Source organism: Oncorhynchus keta, chromosome 18, assembly GCF_023373465.1.
Source record: "Oncorhynchus keta strain PuntledgeMale-10-30-2019 chromosome 18, Oket_V2, whole genome shotgun sequence".
Classification (NCBI taxonomy): Eukaryota; Metazoa; Chordata; class Actinopteri; order Salmoniformes; family Salmonidae; genus Oncorhynchus; species Oncorhynchus keta.
In genome coordinates, this window is record NC_068438.1 from 2,637,249 (window position 1) to 2,659,201 (window position 21,953).

Here is a 21,953-nt window from a genome sequence, read left to right on the forward strand (position 1 = left end):
ATTCTGTGAAATAGCACAGTTACAAATTTAAATCTAACTGGATGGACATCAGAAATAGAGGAAGGACTGAAAACAAACAAAATATAACTATTGTAAAATAGATTGTCTGCTAAATGTGTATAAGATGTTTATACTGAACGTAGAAGCCTAAGCCAGCATCATACTGCCCTGCATACCACTGCTGGCTTGCTTCTGAAGCTATGCAGGGTTGGTCCTGGTCAGTCCCTGGATGGGAGACCAGATGCTGCTGAAAGTGGTGTTGGAGGGCCAGTACGAGGCACTCTTTCATCTGGTCTAAAAACGACCCCAGGGCAGTGATTGGGGACTCTGTGTAGGGTGCAGTCTTTTGGATGGGATGTTAAACGGGTGTCCTGACTCTCTTAGGTCATTAAAGATCCCATGGCACTTATTGTAAGAGGAGGGGTGTTAACCCCGGTGTCCTGGCTAAATTCCCAATCTGGCCCTCAAATCATCACGGTCACCTAATAATCCCCAGGTTATGATTGGCTCATTCATGCCCCACCTCTCCCCTATAACTATTCCCCAGGTCATTGCTGTAAATGAGAACGTGCTCTCATTCAACTTACCTGGTAAAATAACAGATAAATAAAAAAGTGTTATTGTTTATTAGTTTACTCCAGAAGGGTGGTAGGGTTTTGCTGTGAATAATAAAGGTATGTTCTAAAAAAGGTATGTCTATATAGGTATGTGTACGTATATATGTGTATATGTATGCGTATGTGTATGTAAATAAATATATGGGGGCTTGGAAATGATGAAGACAATTACATTGATGGAAGCTACAATCTTTTCGCAATATTAAGCTGATCCACACCTTAAAAAAAAGAAAAAAAAGGGGGGCGGGGGTCAAAATCAAAAGTAAACAGTCAGTATCTGGTGTGGCCACCAGCTGCATTAAGTACTGCAGTGCATTTCCTCCTCATGGACTGCACCAGATTTGCCAGTTCTTCCACCATGGCACCTGCGAGGTCCCGGACATTTCTGGGGGGAATGGCCCTAGCCCTCACCCCCCGATCCAACAGGTCCCAGACGTGCTCAATGGGATTGAGATCCGGGCTATTCGCTGGCCATGGCAGAACACTGACATTCCTGTCTTGCAGGAAATCATGCACAGAACATGCAGTATGGCTGGTGGCATTGTCATGTCAGGAGGGTCATGTCAGGATGAGCCTGCAGGAAGTGTACCACATGAGGGAGGAGGATGTCTTCCCTGTAATGCACATCGTTGAGATTGCCTACAATGACAACAAGCTCTGTCCTATGATGCTGTGACACACTGCCCCAGACCATGACGGACCCTGCACCTCCAAATCGAACCCGCTCCAGAGCACAGGCCTCGGTGTAACACTCATTCCTTTGATGATAAACGCGAATCCGACCATCACCCCTTGTGAGACAAAACCATGACTCGTCAGTGAAGAGCACTTTTTGCCAGTCCTGTCTGGTCCAGCGACAGTGGGTTTGTGCCCATAGGCGACGTTGTTGCCGGTGATGTCTGGTGAGGACCTGCCTTACAACAGGCCTGCAAGCCCTCAGTCCAGCCTCTCTCAGCCTATTGCGGACAGTCTGAGCACTGATGTAGGGATTGTGCGTTCCTGGTGTAACTCGGGCAGTTGTTGTTGCCATCCTGTACCTGTCCCTCAGGTGTGATGTTCGGATGTACCGATTCTGTGCAGGTGTTACACGTGGTCTGCCACTACGAGGACGATCAGCTGTCCATCCTGGCTCCTTGTATTGCTGTCTTAGGGGTCTCACAATACGGACATTGCAATTTATTGCCCTGGCCACATCTGCAGTCCTCATGTCTGCTTGCAGCATGCCTATGGCACTTTCACGCAGATGGGCAGGGACCCCAGGCATCTTTTTTTCAGAGTCAGTACAAAGGCCTCTTTAGTGTCCTAAGTTTTCATAACTGTGACCTTAATTGCCTACCGTCTGTAGCCTATTAGTGTCTTAATGACCATTCCACAGGTGCATGTTCAGTAATTGTTTAAGCATGGGAAACAATGTTTAAACCCTTTAAAATGAAGATCTGTGAAGTTATTTGGATTTCTACGAATTATCTTTGGAAGAGAGGGTCATGAAAAATGGAAGTTTATTTTATTGCTGAGTTTCCTCTTAAACCCATCCAGGTTTTTCTATTTGCCATATGTTTTTCAATTGTGCTGTGACATTTCACAAAAATTCTGAACCTATCTAATCTCATAGTTTCTACAGATTGTAAATGATTATTATTAAGTATTATTATATTATTGATGGATTGACTATATTATTGATCGATTGACTACTTTCAAATCACCAGCAGTGCTATTTGTAGAGTTAGCTCCAGGTAATGTTGCAATTCTTCAACCCTTCCTGATCCTAGTTAAGTGTTTCCAATGAAAGAAAAGTACATAGATTAATCACAGGATAGAGTTGTTCAGGACCTGAGGCTGGGATTCGGTCAAACCTGCCATATGTTTACTCAGTGTCTACATGTACGAACTACTGTCTGAACACACACCAGCAGCAGCAGTAGCAGTAGTAGTAGTAGGTTCTTAGCACCCGATACCAATCTGTGATTTTATTTAAGCATGGGGTAAAAGCAACTGCATTAACACCGTAATGCGGGTTAGATTGAATTGAGCCCTATTACAAGTGCATGATACCATTCTGCCCTACAGCCGGCCCTGTATACAGTGGAGCCATTGCTGCGAGTCAGAGCCCGAATGGAGTGCTATCTGCATGGCTCATATCCAACAGTGTGAGGTGAAACATGCAGCCACACTCCAGTGCCACATAGCAAACCTGACCGGTTTATTTGACTAGATTGTGAATAGACAAATTTGAGGCCTCAGGGTTTTCTTATTACTCAATGTCAGTTGGTCCTCACTGACTGCAGGGATTCTGTGAAATTTGTGGTGAGACGTTGCTGTTAAGAGGCAGTGTTCTCTGGACTCCAACTTAATTTTCTACTCTCAATGGCCTCAATTGAGTTAATATGAAAACATCACTTTGTATCAAATAGCACCCTGGTCCATATATAGTGCACAGTAATGCACAGTAATGCACTATATAGGGGATAGTGTGTCATTAGGGACACAGCCCCACGACTGAGATGTTTGAGCTGTATACCTTCAAAAGGTCACTGTCTAGCTGCTGAAGCGATTTCCTCTGCGACTGTACACTAATGCAGCTAATGGTGGCATAATCAGGCATAATCGTGTTACTTGCAGACATACAATAACTTGGGATGTAAAGTCAGTTAAATTGGACATACAGTGATGGGTACAATTAGGACGTGGCTGTTTTGCTGTATGAGTTTCATGTTGTGTGTTTTGATGAGAGGGCATACTGTGCTGAATCCCCTGGTATCTTGCTTGCTCTGGGAGCTTGTTCACACCAATGGAACATGAGAGACTTTATGTGCTCCAGGCAGCCTACTGAGAGACCATGATGAGGAGGGGAGAGGAGCGAGAGGACATCACCACTCTCATCGCCATGACTAACACTGCAGACCACAACTACGGGAGCATGGATACTGGGGTAATCATGAAAAAATATTGTTTGATCACATTTAAACACTCATAGTTATGGACTGTGTGTGTGTGTGTGTGTGTGTGTGTGTGTGTGTGTGTGTGTGTGTGTGTGTGTGTGTGTGTGTGTGTGTGTGTGTGTGCGTGCGTGCGTGCGTGCGTGCGTGCGTGCGTGCGTGCGTAGAAAACATTATGTTATGTCAACACCCACCCAGGCTAGTCTCCTGTTATGGTGTTGGGACGTTAATCAGTGACTCTGATTACAAAGACAGGAAGTTAGAGCGCATTAGTCCAACCGCAACAACACTATAACTAAGGGGAGAGTGGATGTTGGTTAGGAACAATCTTAAGTGGGTACATTGATAATAGATCAACTATTCATGTTCACAGATGTCTCAGGTCAGCTCTGGGGACAAAAATGTGTTCAGCGACGGCATCACTCGCATTGGTGAGTATACTGATGGAATGGAATGATGTAAGGATGGCTAAAAATACTATTGGGAAAAACTGGTTGCAATGGTCAGGTTGTACACAGCTTGTGTAAGGACGTTTTCTTAACGTCTTTATCTGGTTGTAATCTTTAATCTGACCTGATAATAACGTGTAGTCCTTGTCACGAACAATATGTGTTTATTTGTCTTTACAGAGACCAGTTGATTGTAATCTGGTGACGTCTTCTTAACCACTTTTAACTTATAAAAGCAATCAATTACATTATGTGCGAACGTTTGCCCGCAAGGTACATTTCTTCCATTCCTGGTGTCCTTTCCTTTGTCCTCACTGTGTTTAGGGTGAAGTTGGCACTAGACGCTGATCTTAGGTCAGTTTTGCATTTCCCTACTAGTTAGTCCATGGGCCAGAGGGCCACATTTCACATATTTGTCCACTTTGGATTATATTTTGGTATGTTTGCAATATATTCGAAGTAGCTAAATGTGTCTCACTGCATGCATTATATGTTATGACCCCTATGAGGTTAGTACGGCGAACAGGATCAGGGTATTAAATGTGGTTTTATATTATCAGGGAACAATCTCCTCTAACTAAGGCAATTTGATATGTTATTAACTTCATAATACAACATATTAAGGTATGAAACAATTGGAATGGGAAGGACCTGCATTGATTTTGCATGGTCAAAACCAGATAAATAATTGGTGTAACGGCCAATAATGGCTTAACATGTGTGTTACAATGAGGACAACCCAAAATGATGGCCCAAGTATGTCATACTTATACATATTTAGCTCAATATTACCAGAATAGTGATAAAAATATGCCAAAAAATATGCTTGAATTGCTGAGTTTTGTAGCCATTTCAAATATATTACATTGAAAACACGTAAAATGTTCTAAAAGCGTTCATTGATTTCTAATTATTCCAATGGAATGCAATATGATTCTGAAATATGTATTGGTTAGTGGCTGCTGAGGGTTGTCAAGAGCATCAGCGATGGTGAAATTGCTAAAAGGCTGGATTTTTTCTAATCATCAATTGCATAATTTCTATAAAATTTGTCAACCAACCACTGAACTAAATGCTACAAAATAATTAGGTAACATATTTCAATAAATAACAAGGTTAGAGAGTATAAGTTTAAATCATGATGTTCAGGGACAGAAGCAGTGGGGTAAAAAGTACTACATTGTCATACTTGAGTAAAAGAAAAAGATACCATAATAGAAAATGACTCATGTAAAGGTTACCCAGCAAAATACTACTTGAGTAAAAGTAAAAAAATATCTGGTTTTGCATTTACTTAAATACAGGGGTGGAAAAAGTACTCAATTGTCATACTTGAGTAAAAGTACATTCTGTACATCAAATTCCCATAAATTAAGCAAACCAGACAGCACATGTTAAAAACAAATAATTTACAAATGCAGTATTTTTGCGTTTAGTGAGTCCACCATATCAGAAGAAGTAAGAATTACAACTTGTTATATTGATAGGTGTGTGAATGGAACCATTTTTCTGTACTGCATTCTAAATCTAAAGAGTAGGTGTCAGGGGAAATGTATGGGAGTAAAAAGTATTTATTTAGGAGTGAAGTGGAGTAAAAGTAAATATTGTCGAAAATATCAATAATAAAGTACAGATACCCCCAAAAACTACTTAAGTAGTACTTTAAATGATATTTTATTAAGTACTTTACACCATTGGACAGAAGAGATTAATCACCCATGTTCCTTTTTTTAGAGATCCTTGTGTTTACTTAAATCGTTGTTGACTTGCTGTGACAACTCAACAAATGACAGAGCACATATTTGCACTATACTATCACATTTCAGCTAAGACCCAGATGCAGACAGTGTCGAAGTAACAAAAGTTTATTACTAGTACAGGGGACGGCAGAGGTCCCTAATCCAGATAGGGTGCAAAAGGTCCAGAACAGCAGGCAAGGGTCAATAATCCAGTGTGGTGTGGCAAGGTACAGAACAGCAAGCAAGGGTCAATAATCCAGTGTGGTGTGGCAAGGTACAGAACGGCAGGCAGGATCAGCGTAGGCAGAATGGTCAAAACCCAGGAAACCAAGTACTGACAGGCGCAAAGGGAAACCGCTGGTAGTTTTCACAAAACAAAACGAACTGGCAACAGACAAACCGAGAACACAGGTATAAATACACTGGGGATAATGGGGAAGATTGGCGACACCTGGAAGGGGGTGGAGACAAGCACAGACAGATGAAACAGATCAGGGTGTGACACTATACAACAGACTATTACAGGTGGCAATTATAAAAATAATATGCTACCAGCTGATATCACCTGACTGTTATTTTGTCACCCGAGTCATGTGACTGTAGTATTTTTTTTATATCACACGACAAATGGCAGTGTAAACAATGTTTTGGTACAATTGTTGATGGAATAACCATCAACTGTATGCAGTTGTTGACAGAATAACAATATGTTGTGTGCTCACTACACCCACTGAGACTTGGAAAAGCATGCAGTTTTATTAGGCTGCAGATATAATAATTTATTTAGAACTTCTCATGGTGGTGAGAGTACACAGTGATGAGCTTGATGCTAATTTCCTGTAAATATTGTATTCTGGTGAGATGATCAGTGCGTGGCTGCCGTTTTTATAGACAAATAAAAATGACCTCGCTCCTATCCATAACATCATCATGTACCCTCTAGACTGTATATGCGAGCTGTTGGATAGAGCACATGTGCAAAGAGCATAATGGCCACATTTACTGTTTGTTGCAACACTTTTTGTGGCAAAACTATCAACAGAGTTAAATATGGGATGGAAACACGTAGACCTTCTGTTTTTCATTCGGTAAATGAAAATTCATACAACAAAGTGCTTTTCATGTGCACCACGTCATTATGAACAGCTTTGCATTCGCAACAAGCCAGCTTGATGTAAACACACCACTGTGTAGAATGTGCATATTTTTGTGTGAAAATATTAATATACTTGCTTGAAAATCTTTCAACAAATGGATTGAATGTTTGCTGAGCTGAGCCTAAGCCCTATTGGTAATTGCAATGCTAATTGTACACTGCGTGAAGGGGTATATGTACAGTATGCGCATGTTTATATGAAGTATATACCTGGGTCCCACAGAATTTGTGTTTAATTTAGAAGGAGAATTTGGCTGTGTTGAAGGATGGTGCTTCAGAGAAAGATGCTGAGCAGAGCCCATGGAGAATATAAGTTTGCTGAGCAGAGCCTAAGCCTTATTGGTAATTACAAAAAAAAATTATATATCTGCACATGTTAATACCACACCTGGGTCCCACAGACTTTGTGTTAGTTTGGGAGGAGAGTTTAGCTGTGTTGAAGGATGGCACATTAGAGAAAGATAAGTCAAGTCACGCCACCCAAGACTCACATAGGAAGTGGAGGGAAGACTTCCTGTCCAGACTTCAAGCAGCCGGCATCGACCAGGAGATGGTGAGTGAGGGCTAAGGGACAGGGTCGTTTACATTTACTAGAGCCCTGAGTTTTGTGCCCAGACTAGGAAAAACTCTGAGCCCTAGTTATAGCCTATAACCAGGGACCAGAGTTATTCCTGATCAGGTCATGTAGTCTGGAAAAACTCCTGCCTCAATAAATGACACATCACCCATGATAAACAACTGCTCCCATACCAGTCATGGTTCCTATGTGAGCTGCACACTCCAGGATTCACCTGGAAAGAGAAAGACATTATCAATATTTACACAGCTTCCATAGAGCTTGTCTTCCAAGTCATTTACTTAGCCCTTTCTACTGGGTGCTTGAATCAACAAGCTACCACATATAATATTGGTGCATAACACCATATCATTGTATTATGCCAACAATGTAAAGAAATGTGAAACTTTTATTTTTTATTACATTATAATAGTTTTATTGTCCAGCATCAGTGGAAATAAATCATTGCTGTATCCAATTTATAAACATGCATAGTTAGTGATTTCTGTTTTCCTGTTTGCCTCTCCGCTAGCGGGAAGTTCTTCAAGCTAAGAAGAAAATCTCCTATGTGCTCCTGAGCGCCCCCTGGAGTGTCCTTTGCTACTACGCTGAGGAGATCAGTCTCCGTGTCCCTCTGCAGGTCAGTTAGTCAGTTGACTCAGTTCTTATGTTTCTACTCTCCTGTCACATGTCAAGAGATGTAGACCTTTGGTATTAGGGTCAATTCAGCTTTCAATTCAGTCAATTCACAAAGTGAATTGAAATGAATTGAATCAATTGAAAAAAATGCACATAGAAATGTTGAGTTCATTAGCTGAATTTCAATTCACTATTCAACCCTTATTCTGGAGAACTACGGATATCCTTTATACCCAGTAGCTCTCCAGGTAGGAAGGTTGGTCACTCCTGCTTTCGGGTGCTTAATCTCACATGTTCACAAAATGAATCAAATGAGACACAAGTAGATCATGGTGCTGCATATTCCTCAGATGGTAACCACACCAAACTTCAACTGGTCAGAGAGGATGCTAGAGAAAATAAAAATCCCAAACCTCATGAGCCAAGACGTGCCCAGCATGCCCCCGGACTATTACACCTGCCAGTTTCGCGCCAACAAACTGGAAAGGTATGTTAAAATCCTAAATGATTTGCTTAGCAGCTGCTGTCAGTCAAACCACACTAAATTCTTTGCATTTCCACAACTAAACATCTTCCTGAAACAGTTAAACAATATGACCCATGTAGATTTTCCCAGCAAGACACTAGTCCAGTTTTAAAACTGCTTTTGTACAAGGAAAACACCTTCTATAAAGTATTATTCCCTGAGGCCGTGCTGTTTTCCCTGAAGGTGAAAAGGCATGATGTGTACATTCAGGCTTAAATGGTGTCAAATACATGGTAAATAAAAACACGGTGTTGTGTTTGAGTGTCAGGTGTTGCTACAGAGAGGTGGAATCTAGGCAACGGACAAGTATATACAATATTTAACTTCAAACTATGCCATATACTGTACATACTATGTATGACCACCTGGCTGTGTCTACAGGTTTCTGGGCAGTGAGAATAAGGAGACGTTCTTCAAGACTACCCAAAGACACCAAGTAGTGAGTTTGCCATTTCAACTTGATTCTTCAAATTGGATCAGTATCTTGCAGTTAAGAGCGTCACCAATACGGTATTTCAAGGAAACACAGCGGTGCAGATTCTGTCACACAAATGTAGATCCATCTACTCTTCAGATAACCCTCTATGTGAGCTCGGGGTTGAGTTCATTAAGGCTAGGCAACGGAAACCGTCCCAAAGCATTTTGGAATTGAAAACGAAATTTGACAATTATTGTTAGTCCCTCCCTGTTTCCGTCCGTTTTCTTCCATTTGGTGCCCAGTGAACACTACCCTGATTTACTAGTCAGATCCTTCTAGGTTTAAACAGTCCCTATTTAAAGGTCATTATTCCTATTATATATTTGGGGGTGTTTTTTTTTACACTTTATTGAGACAGCATGCATATCAGAAGGGGATAATGGCAGGTGTAAGAAACAGTGGGAAGGGTGGACTCAGAGATAGAACACCGGTCTACGGTGCGTTACCACTCAACCATGGCTCCATTCGGATGACTGTCTGGCAGATTAATGCATGGAAATGTGATTGTAAAACCACCATACGAAGAGGTCATAATGAACATGTGATAAACACATCTGATATTTTTGACACTACAGTCATAAAATAATAGACTTCCTCACTTTGACAGTAAAACACATTCCTTTGTCTGACCTTAGCTGTATGAGATTTTAGCACGGACGCCTTATGGGGCATTAAAAAGAGGAGAGGTGGGAATCGAAAGGCTGCTCAGCGAGAATGCCTTCTCTGCTGCATACCCCCTGCATGAGGTTAGTGTCCTCCATAGACATACCATATGTTATGTATATATAATGTGTGTGTGTGTGTGTGTGTGTGTGTGTGTGTGTGTGTGATTTCATTACTGTACGCCCATACTCAGGGATCTTCTGATAAACCTAACTCTAAATCACACTAATCTTATAAATCTTACCCTGTAATGTTAAATCAAACATTCATCTTGACTGTAACCAGAGGACTCATGCCCCTAATGTTTTTGAGGGGGCTCTGATGACCAAAATCTGTCCCTTGATTATATCTGTAGAAAATAAATTGTAACTTGTAATTGTATCCAATGAATATCCTTCGGTAACACTGTATTTGAAATTCATGTCATAATATTGTCATAAACCGGACATAAATGTTGTGATGTCACTGAATGTCAAGCCACAATGGGCATGGTACCTTTGACCGTAAGCCCAAAACCTGAATAGTTATCCACCGTCTGACTCTGTCCTACGATGTTCCTGCAGGGTCCATTTGAGATGCCCGGGGGGGAGGCGGTGGACTCTCAGTCCTTGAGCATGAGGCAGATCCTCCACCAGTATTGGGCTCGCTGGGTCAGCTGGAAGAAATACCAGCCTCTGGACCACATCCGAGAGTACTATGGAGAGAAGATAGCACTGTACTTTGCCTGGCTAGGTAAGCATTGGCACTGGCAGTGTTTTGTTGGCTTGAAGTGGAGAGTCTGGCTTTTGGAGGAGTACTCGTCTTAGAAGCAGGTTAGCATTTATTGGGATGACTCATGTACTGGAGGCAGCTCTGCAGAGTGGTCATTAGCTGGCACAGCCACAAAGTCATAAAATCATATTTGAATCCTAACTCTAAACCTAATTAAAATAATAATGATTTAAACATTCATTTAAACAAACATAGAAACGTACCTGCAGTGAAGCCGCTCAACATTTACATTACATTCAGTAATCTAAGACACTCCCATCCAGAGCAACCCACAGGAACAACCAGGGTCAAATGCCCTGCCCATGGGTACGTCGACAGATCTCCCATCAAGTCAAAATGGAGATCCGAACCAGCAACCTATCGGCCACCGGCCCAAGCTCCCAACCGCCAGGCGACCAACCATCCAAGATCTTCCCACAGTTCCGCTGGCCAGCCACTGTGGATTTATACGCAACATATATATTTAAACTATGCTGTCATGTTTAGCATACAATTTGAATCAAACTAATCAAATAGAATCCACAGATTGCAAGTTGAAGATAAATACTTTTACAAAGAGTAGTAATATTTTAATATTTGACTGAACGGGTCTCTCCAGATCTCCCAACAATGCTATTTCTAGGGTCAATTTTAGATTCATGTTTTGCTTTTTCAGCCATTACTGAACCTGAGACCAGAAACAAGCTACATAAGGGCAATACCAGAACAAATCATATTGATTCTGAATCCTCACCACAGAATCGGCAGAGTTGCGATGATTGTATGTCCAAATATTCAACATTTTGCGTCGTTTTATATATCATGTGCCATGGTATCGGTACATGAAAAATCTCTTCCCAGATATTTTGCCATCTGTATGGCACAGCTGTCAACATCCTGGTCCTCAAATTAAACTGATATACATTCCTATTTATGCTATTTTTGTTCCTCTGCCAGTTTTGATCTTTTATATTGGGCAGACAGACCAGTTCCTTACCTCCTCACACTGCCATCTGCCTCCTCCATTTTTGGGGTAATGCTGTAGTCAATCCTAACCTTAATTACACTGCTAACCTTAATGCCTAACACTAAAACAAAAAATCTAATTTTGTTTTTGATTAATTTTTACAATATAGCCAATTTTGACTTTGCACACCTAAGGGATATCGCTCAGTTCTGCCACCAGGACAAGACACATCTCAATAAACGTCAACCTGCTTCTTAGAATATAATAGTAAGCTTAAATATCCCATAAAGAGACATTTTCTAATTTGCTTCACAACAGTGAACAAGCTCCTTGGCAAGAATATCATCCCAAAACTTACATCACATCAAATAATATACATCACAAGACATAATGAAATTACTCTTCTTTTGCTTACTCTCTCGCTCTCTTACCTCCATGTAGGGTTCTACACAGGCTGGCTGCTCCCAGCAGCTGTGGTCGGAACACTGGTCTTTCTGTTTGGCATCTGGCTGATGGTCACTGATGCGCCAGCGTGAGTATGACAGAGGACGACTTCAACCAAGCATGTCACTCCTCTTCTTAAGCCTCGCCCACCATAATCCGTGTTGAGGGTTCCACCGGGATTGTGAACATTCTGTGTTTATTTCCGCACCTAAACACGCGTAAGAGCTAATAGTTGAACTCTGCTCAGGTGTGTGTTCAAACAGGGTTTCACTGTCGCCAACTGTATCACCAAAGATCATTCTCTGAATGTCTATCCTCTGTCCCATAGGCAGGAGATCTGTGAGAGCAAGGAGGAGTTTGTCATGTGTCCTCTGTGCAAAATCTGCTCCTACTGGAACCTATCCAGCATCTGTACCACCTTCAAGGTGTGTGTGTGTGTGTGTGTGTGTTTTCACATTGTAACGGTTTTGACTTGAGGTTATTATTTATAGGGGTGCCAGGTAGGTTGTGCCTACCAGAGTAAACATTGGTTTCTCCTTTTAGTTCGGGTGGGAATGAGTCCCATCTGGTCCGTCAAGTCTACACCAATACAAAGGACTTATGTAAAAGTCAGGATGGAAATAAACTTTTCATAAACCCTTAAAACATTGGAAAGAACTTCAAAAACAACGATATTATTTTGTGTGGGTTGTATTAGCAACAACAATGATTACACACACACACACACACACACACACACACACATATAATAATATCACAATGAGTTCTGGTTCCTCCAGAAATGTCCTGTACCTCGGGCCTAAAAAGAGTCCAGCCCGGTAAAGGAGTTCAGTGAACTCAAGTGACTTTTGTCACGCAATGTTTGTCCGTTCATTCAGTGTAGCGTAAACCCAGTATTAAACATGCAATCAATATAACAATAATTTTACCATAGAACTTTAAAGCGTATCAACTCTTACTAAGTCCTCAACTACAACTAACTACATAAATGATCACAGTATACCTCACATCAAAACAAATTAAATACCGTATACAAAAAGGTAGTCAGTCAGACAATCCGCCAATAGATCTCCAGCTGAGAAAGGCCACGGAGAGGTGTAGTCCACGGACGCAAAGAGTGGATCCGATCCTGGGTAAACTCTCTTAGGCTACAAAACACACGTTTAACGGCAACAAAACAAACGGAATAGAGAAGCTTCGGGAACTGAGGGTTGAACACATCTGCAGTCACGTCTCCATCATAACCCCCTTTTTGCGCAGCTGATGCTGGCTATTTAATTGGGAATTAAAGGGAAAGCGCCCTATTGGAAGGAGCTGCACTGATACGGTCCAGAAAAAAATTCAGGGCCGTCACAACATGCATGTGTGATGGCATGATTAATTGTACTTACTGTATGTGTTTTAGTGTACAGTGTCCTCAGAAAATATTCACACCCCTTGAGTTTTTCTACATTTTGTTGTGTTACAGCCTGAATTTAAAATGGATTAAATTGAGATATTTTTGTCACTGGCTTACACACTATGTTTCTAGGAATTAATAACAAATTAAAAGCTGAAATGTCTTGAATACTTATCTGTCACGCCCTGGTCAAAGTATTTTGTGTTTTCCTTTATGTATTTGGTCAGGCCAGGTTGTGACATGGGTTTTTGTATGTGGTGTGTAGCTTAGTGGGATTGTAGCTTAGTGGGGTGTTCTAGGAGAGTCTATGGCTGCCTGAAGTGGTTCTCAATCAGAGGCAGGTGTTTATCGTTGTCTCTGATTGGGAACCATATTTAGGCAGCCATATTCTTTGGTTGTATTGTGGGTGATTGTCCTTAGTGTCTTGATGTCCTTAGTGTCTTGATGTCCTTAGTGTCTTGATGTCCTTAGTGTCTTGATGTCCTTAGTGTCTTGATGTCCTTAGTGTCTTGATGTCCTTAGTGTCTTGATGTCCTTAGTGTCTTGATGTCCTTAGTGTCTTGATGTCCTTAGTGTCTTGATGTCCTTAGTGTCTTGATGTCCTTAGTGTCTTGATGTCCTTAGTGTGTGTTAGTTGACACAAGTTAAGGCTGTTTCGGTTTTCACTACGTTTATTGTTTTGTTGAGTTTGTGTTTTGGATTCGTGTTACGTTGTGTGATGAAACATGGATCGCAATATACACGCTGCAGTTTGGTCCGACTCTCCTTCACCACATGAAAACCGTGACATTATCTTGAGTCAATAAGTATTCAACACCTTTTTTTATGGCCAGCCTAAATAAGTTCAAGAGTAAAAATTAGCTTAACATGTCATATAATTGCAGTTGCATTGGCTCATTCGGTATGCAATAATAGTGTTAACACGATTTTTGAAAGACTACCCCACACATACAATCCTCAGTAAGGTCCCTCAGTCGAGCAGTGCATTTCAAACACAGATTCAACCACAAAGACCAGGGAGGTTTTCCAATGCCTTGCAAAGAAGGGCACCTATTTGTATATTGACATTGAATATCCATTTGTTCATGGTGAAATTATGAATTCTGATGAATGATGTATCAATACACCTAGTTACTACAAAGATACAGGTGTCCTTCCTAACTCAGTTTCTAGAAAGGAATGAAACCGCTCAGGGATTTCCCCATGAGGCCAATGATGACTTTAAAACAGTTACAGAGTTTAATGGCTGTGATAGGAGAACTGAGGATGGAACAACAACATTGTAGTAAGTACACAATACTAACCTAAAATGACAGAGTGAAAAGAAGGAAGCCTGTACAAAATAAAAAATATTCCAAAACATGCATCCTGTTTGCAATAAGGCACTGAAGTAAAACTGGGGCCTACAGGGGTGCAAAGCTCTTAGAGACTTACCCAGAAAGACTCACAGCTGTAATCGCTGCCAAAGGTGATTCTAACATGTATTGACTCAGGGGGTTGAATACTTATCGAATCAAGATATATTACTGTTTTATTTTTCAAAAATGTTAGAATTGTTCTTCCACTTTATTTTGTGTATATCGCTGACAAAAATGAGAATTAAGTGGGCCTCCTGGGTGGCGCAGTGGTCTAAGGCACTGCAGTGCTAGCTGTGCCACCAGAGACTCTGGGCTCGAGCCCAGGCTCTGTCGCAGCCGGCCGTGACCGGGAGGCCCATGGGGCAACGCACAATTGGCCTAGTGTCGTCCGGGTTAGGGAGGGCTTGGCCGGGAGGGATATCCTTGTCTCATCGCGCACTAGCGACTCCTGTGGCGGGCCGGGCGCAGCGCGCACTGACCAGGTCGCAAGGTGCACAGTGTTTCCTCCGACACATTGGTGCAGCTGGCTTCCGGGTTGGATGCGTGCTGTGTTAATAAGCAGTGCGGCTTGGTTGGGTTGTGTCTCAGAGGACGCATGGCTTCTGACCCTCGTCTCTCCTGAGCCCGTACAGGTGTTGTAGTGATGAGACAAGATAGTAACTACTAAAAACAATTGAATATCATGAAAAAGGGAGTAAACATTTTTTTTAAAGAGAGAATTGAATTTGTAAAAACAAAATGTGGAGAAAGTCAAGAGGTTTGAATACTTTGTGCACTGCCCATGCTGTTTTACTACATACTACATACTATTCTCTTCACAGGTAGGGCTGTTATTTGACAATGGGGGAACGGTATTCTTCAGTATTTTCATGGCTCTATGGGCTGTCACTTTCCTGGAATACTGGAAGCGCACCAGTGCAGTGCTGGCCCACCGATGGGACTGTTCAGAGTTTCAGGAAACTGAGGTATGATCACAGTGGTTCTATTATTTTTGTTTGTATGTGAAACTATGTGAAACTATTTCTAAGATGCACAATTTCAGATTTTCTGTCATGGAGCTTTAAGAACCAATAAGGCATGACAGATTTGGGATGTTGTTCCCGTTTAACCCTTTGTGACCCAGGAGCGCCCAAGGCCAGAGTTCACTGCCACAGCGCCCATGACCCTGCGGAACCCTGTGACTGGTGCAGAGGAGCCTTACTTCTCAAAGCGACGGCGCTTCAACCGCACCCTGACCGGCGGCATGGTCATCATAATCATGGTAAGGTGCTGCAGGACAATGTTCTTTAATCCTGGCCTTGGGGATCGCACAAGGGTGCACATTTCTGTTCTAGCCCAGCACTAGCACACGTGACTGGCAACTAATTAGAAAGCACTTGATTAGTATAATAAGGTGTTTTGGGCTAAAACAAAAGTCTGCACACACTGGCCCTCCAGGATTGGAGTTGCCCATCCCTGATAACATGTGAGATAGGAAGTCAACTTATGATGACATGAATTAATGACTAATGAATTAACATTAATCAAGAATCCCCGAAAAGCCCTAACTTTAGCTTTGATGCATTTTTGTCTCTCACAGGTATCTGTAGTGCTGATGTTTGTGGTGGCGATCATCGTTTACCGGGTGATTCTGAGCATCATCATTTACAAATCTCACAATGCCTTCTTGATCTTCTCTGTGAGTCCCTTTTTAGACCTAAAACCCACTACGGTTGCATCATTCTAGTGTAATTAGAAACTGTTTTTCTACCATTATCAGGACAATGATTCATACAAGTTCTAAAGACTCTCTCAGACAACATACTGGAGAAAAAAAAATATTTGATGAATTTGCCCTTACTGCTATATGCCCATACAAACACACTGAATAACAGATTCATACATAGTCCAAAAATAAACCAAAACTAAGTATGCTTTGAAGTGAAGCAAAAAAAAAATATCTAAATCACAATGGAATTATTCGTACACCTTTGACATGGAAATGCCCCATTCACATGGTACCGGGAAACCATCAGACGAGTCCCGTGACACTTGTGGGGGTCGTTGAGTAAAACATATTAGTTTGTAGCCCAAACCATTACGGACGCTACCGACATTTTGGTGAGAGAAAAAAAGCTATTTTCTTCTACTCTGACAAACAGCACTGTACCTCTGTCACCTTCCACAGCAGATGTGGACGGCCGACATTGGCGGATGCGGTGGACTGAGATACAGCCCATGCAAAAACTCATGTCTCTAGCTGAAACAGACAGATCGGAATGGGGATTTGTTTATTATGTTAATTAGATGTCCGCGGGGGCGCAGCAATTGACTCTAGATTATTTGGGTTCAAGCAGCGAAGCTGGGTGAAACCCTATTGTATTTGTTGCCATTCATTATGATTACACATCTTCAGTCAAGGAAATATAACATGCAAATTCTTGTGAAATGGTAAGGCCTAGGAGGGTGCAACTTGGCGTGATGGTAAAGTCTCATGGGCCGTACCCTCTCAAGCAATGCCATGTCAATTGGCCACATGGTGACGCTATAACATGCGATTGAAGATGTAAACTCACCCAGTTTGATAAAAAATATATATTTTTACCCTTATTTTACCAGGTAAATTGACTGAGAACACATTCTCATTTGCAGCAATGACCTGGGGAATAGTTACAGGGGAGAAGAGGGGGATGAATGAGCCAATTTTAAGCTGTGGATGATTAGGTAACCGCGGTATGAGAGCAAGATTGGGATTTTAGCCAGGACACTGGGATTAACACCCCTACTCTTACGATAAGTGCCATGGGATCTTTTTTTAATGTCCCATCTGAAAAACGCCTACCTAGTGCATGACAAAAGTATTTTTTCCAAAACTTGTTTACAGACAGATTATTTAATTTATAATTCACTGTATCACAATTCCAGTGGATCAGAAGTTTACATACACTAAGTTGACTGTGCCTTTAATTAAACAGTTTGGAAAATGAGTATTTGGTACTATGTAAACTTCTGACCCACTGGGAACATTCACATGATGAAAGAAATAAAAGCTGAAATAAATCATTCTTGCTACTATTATTCTGACATTTCACATTCTTAAAATAAAGTGGTGATCCTAACTGACCTAAAACAGGGATTTTTACAAGGATTAAATGTCAGGAATTGTGAAAAACTGAGTTTAAAAGTATTTGGCTAAGGTGTATGTAAACTTCCGACTTCAACTATATATATATGTTCAACAAGCTTTTAAAGCCATGACATCATTTTCTGGAATTTTCCAAGCTGTTTAAAGGCACAGTCAATTTAGTGTATGTAAACTTCTGACCCACTGGAATTCTGATACAGTGAATTATAAATTAAATAATCTGTCTGTCAACAGTTGTTGGAAAAACTACTTGTGTCATGCACAAAGTAAATTTCCTAACTGACTTGCCAAAACTATAGTTTGTTAACAAGACACTTGTGGAGAGGTTGAAAAAACGAGTTTTAGTAACTCCAACCTAGGTGTATGACTTCAACTGTATATATAGTCATTATATATGTATGTATACAATAGTCATTTACACCATTAACAAATGTCCACACCGTATTTCTGATCAATTTGATGTTATTTTAATGGAGAACCAAATTTGCTCTTCTTTCAAAAACAAAGACATTTCTCAGTGACACCAAACTTTTGAATGATATTCAGACTTTTGAATGGACTTTTTCCACATTTTGTTACGTTACAGCCTTATTCTAAAATTGATTAAATGTTGTTTTTCCCTCATCAATACACATAATACACACAATACCCCATAATGACAAAGAAAAACACAGGTTTTTAGAAATGTTGGAAAATGTATTAAAAAAAACAACTGAAATATCACATTCACCTAAGTATTTAGACCCTTTACTCAGTACTTTGTTGAAGCACCTTTGGCAGCGATTACAGCCTCATAATGACAGATTTAAAAAAAAATGTTATACAAAAACTAAAACATATCTTATTTGCATAAGTATTCAGACCCTTTGCTATGAGACTCACAATTGAACTCAGGTGCAGCTTGTTTCCATTGATCACGGCCAAACTGAGCAATTGGGGGAGCAGAGCCTTGGTCAGGGAGGTGACCAAGAACCTGATGGTCACTCGGACAGAGCGCTAGAGTTTCTCTGTGGTGACCTCCACACTAGGCGGTGTCAGAGGAAGGCCCTAAAAATTGTCAAAGACCCCAGCCACCCCAGTCATAGACTGTTCTCTCTACTACCGCATGGTAAGTGGTACTGGAGTGCCAAGTCTGGGACAAAAAGGCTTCTCAACAGTTTTTACCCCCAAGCCATCCTAACTCCTGAACAGGTAGACAAATGGTTACCCGGATTATTTGCATTGTGTGCCCCCCCAACCCCTCTTTTACACTGCTGCTACTCTCTGTTTATCTTATGTGCGTAATATCTTTAACTATACATTCATGTACATACTACCTCAATTGACCCGACCAACCAGTGCTCCCACACATTGTCTAACCGGGCTATCTGCATTGTGTCCCACCACCCACCACCCACTCTTTTTACGCTACTGCTACTCTCTGTTCATCATATATGCATAGTCACTTTAACCATACCTACATGCACATACTACCTGAATAAGCCTGACTAACTGGTGTCTGTACATAGCCTTGCTACTCTTATATTCAAATGTATTTTTACTATTGCTTTATTTCTTCACACACATCTTTTTCGCACTATTGGTAAGTAAGTAAGTATTTCACTGTAAGGTACCTGTTATATTCAGCGCACGTGACAAATACACTTTGATTTGATTTGAAGAACCTTCCAGAAGGACAACCATCTCTGCAGCACTCGGGGCCCATTTGGGGCCTTAATGGTAAAGTGACGAGACGGAAGCCACTCCTCAGTAAAAGGCACATGACAGCCCGCTTGGAGTTTGTCAAAAGGCACCAGAACACTCTCAAACCATGAGAAACAATATTCTCTGGTCTGATGAAACCAATATTGAACTATTTGGCCTGAATGCCAAGCTTCACATCTGGAGGAAACCTGGCACCATCCCTACGGTGGAGCATTGTGGTGGTGGCAGCAGCATGCTGTGGTGATATTCTTCAGCGGCAGAGACTGGGAGTCTAGTCAGAATTGAGGGAAAGATGAACGGAGAAAAGTACAGAGAGATATTTGATGAAAACCTGCTTCAGAGTGCTCAAGACCTCAGACTGGGGCGAAGGAGCATCCCCTTCCAACAAGATAAGGATCCTAAGCACACAGCCAGGACAACGCAGGAGTGGCTTCGGGACAAGTCTTTGAATGTCCTTGAGTGGCCCAGCCAGAGCCCAGACTTGAACCCGATCGAACATAATATAATAATAATAATATATGCCATTTAGCAGACGCTTTTATCCAAAGCGACTTACAGTCATGTGTGCATACATTCTACGTATGGGTGGTCCCGGGAATCGAACCCACTACCCTGGCGTTACAAGCGCCATGCTCTACCAACTGAGCTACGCTCCCCATCCTGACAGAGCTTGAGAGGATCTGCAGAGAAGAAAGGGAGAAACTCCCCAAATATAGTTGTGCCAAGCTTGTTGTGTCATACACAAGAAAACTCGAGGCTGTAATCGCTGCCAAAGGTACTTCAACAAAGTACTGAGTAAAGGGGTCTGAATACATATGTAAATGTCATATTTAAAACTTTTTTTGCTTCGTCATTATTTTGTGTACTGTGTGTCTTGTGTGTAGATTGATTAGGGAAAAAAACAATTTAACCCATTTTAGAATACCTATCTCGGCAGGCTGGTCGGATAGCCAGTCTTACAGGGTCCGTGCTGAACCTTCTGGTGATCCTCATGCTCTCCCGGGTCTACATCTACCTTGCCCAGGTCTTAACGCGTTGGGGTGAGTCAGCAAGTCCGGCTCTTGTCAATCATCGCTCAGATGGAAGATAAATATGTGTTTTAATTACCAATGTTTGCTCATATATTTTGCTTGGTCATATCAACAGAGATGCACCGCACACAGACCAAATATGAGGACATGTTTATTCTCAAGGTCTTCATCTTCCAGTTTGTCAACTTCTACTCCTCCCCGGTCTACATTTCCTTTTTCAAAGGCCGGTGAGTAAATCAAACAACGTCAAGGCACAAATGAGCCTTATGTATTGAAAGGTCCTGTATTTATAGACCCTCACAGTACAATGAAAATATGTCTCATCCTCAGCAAACTCCTATGTTTTGCAGGTTTGTTGGTTACCCTGGCAACTACTACAAGCTATTGGGAATACGGAATGAGGATGTGAGTGTTGTTCTTACATTCTAAAACGTACTTAACTTCCCAGCAAACAATTTCTAGTTAGCCTTGGAGTCCCAGAACGTTAGTCACAACATTACCTGAACGTTTGTCAGAGATTCCCAGGGATGTTCCCATGACATATCTATAATGTTTTCTCCATTAAGGTTTGGTTAACACATTCTAGAAGTGTCATAAACAAACATTTTGATTTTTTTCTCCAAATGTTCCTATAACCATTATAGTATGTCCTTCTACTAATGTTGATCAAATAATGTTTGTTGTGGCAATTTCAAAAACATAATTTTTTTATTTAACCTTTATTTTGACAGGGAAAGCATATTGAGACATAGAGGTCTCTTTTCCAAATGCGACCTGTATAATTCAATATAAAATACACATTAAACACTATACAGTGCATTCGGAAAGTACTCAGACCCCTTCCCTTTTTCCACATTTTGTTATGTTACAGCCTTTTTCTAAAATGTATATTTTTTTATCCTATTCAATCTAAACACTATACCCTATAATGAAGAAGCGAAAACAGGTTTAGACATGTTTGCTTATTTATAAAAAATAGAAATACCTTATTTACATAAGTATTCAGACCCTTTGCTATGAGATTTGAAATTGAGCTCAGATGCATCCTGTTTCAATTGACCATCCTTGAGATGTTTCTACAACTTGATTGGAATCCACCTGTGGTAAATTCAATTGATTGGACATGATTTGGAAAGGGACACACCTGTCTATATAAGGTCCCATAGTTGACAGTGCATGTCTGAGCAAAGCCCAAGCCATCAGGTCGAAGGAATTGTCCGTAAGATCTCTGAGACAGGATTGTGTCGCGGCACAGATCTGGGGAAGGGTACCAACAAACAAACATTTCTGCCGCATTGGCCTCCATCATTCTTAAAAATGGAAGAAGTTTGGTACCATCAAGACTCTTCCTAGAGCTGGCCTTGATGACCAAGAACTCAATGGTCACTCTGACAGAGCTCAAGAGTTCTTATTTGGA

At 41.2% G+C, this 21,953-nt stretch overlaps 1 protein-coding gene across 2 annotated transcripts in view; it reads left to right on the forward strand.

The window, feature by feature from the left end:
• Positions 1 to 21,953, forward strand: part of ano7 (anoctamin 7) — a 51,916-nt gene that overhangs the window by 4,880 nt on the left and 25,083 nt on the right. The window contains exons 2-17 of one of the 2 annotated variants that reach the window (XM_035791454.2): positions 3,436 to 3,546; positions 3,927 to 3,984; positions 7,299 to 7,450; positions 7,986 to 8,093; positions 8,443 to 8,579; positions 9,000 to 9,057; positions 9,732 to 9,842; positions 10,323 to 10,491; positions 11,918 to 12,008; positions 12,249 to 12,345; positions 15,499 to 15,642; positions 15,801 to 15,938; positions 16,257 to 16,355; positions 20,443 to 20,545; positions 20,652 to 20,763; positions 20,887 to 20,941. In XM_035791454.2, the coding sequence (XP_035647347.1) occupies positions 3,454 to 3,546; positions 3,927 to 3,984; positions 7,299 to 7,450; positions 7,986 to 8,093; positions 8,443 to 8,579; positions 9,000 to 9,057; positions 9,732 to 9,842; positions 10,323 to 10,491; positions 11,918 to 12,008; positions 12,249 to 12,345; positions 15,499 to 15,642; positions 15,801 to 15,938; positions 16,257 to 16,355; positions 20,443 to 20,545; positions 20,652 to 20,763; positions 20,887 to 20,941 (1,725 nt within the window). In that variant the 5' untranslated portion in view covers positions 3,436 to 3,453. Of the gene's footprint in view, positions 1 to 3,435; positions 3,547 to 3,926; positions 3,985 to 4,339; positions 4,357 to 7,298; positions 7,451 to 7,985; positions 8,094 to 8,442; positions 8,580 to 8,999; positions 9,058 to 9,731; positions 9,843 to 10,322; positions 10,492 to 11,917; positions 12,009 to 12,248; positions 12,346 to 15,498; positions 15,643 to 15,800; positions 15,939 to 16,256; positions 16,356 to 20,442; positions 20,546 to 20,651; positions 20,764 to 20,886; positions 20,942 to 21,953 lie in introns of those variants that run through there. The other variant, XM_052467175.1, reaches the window with a different exon arrangement.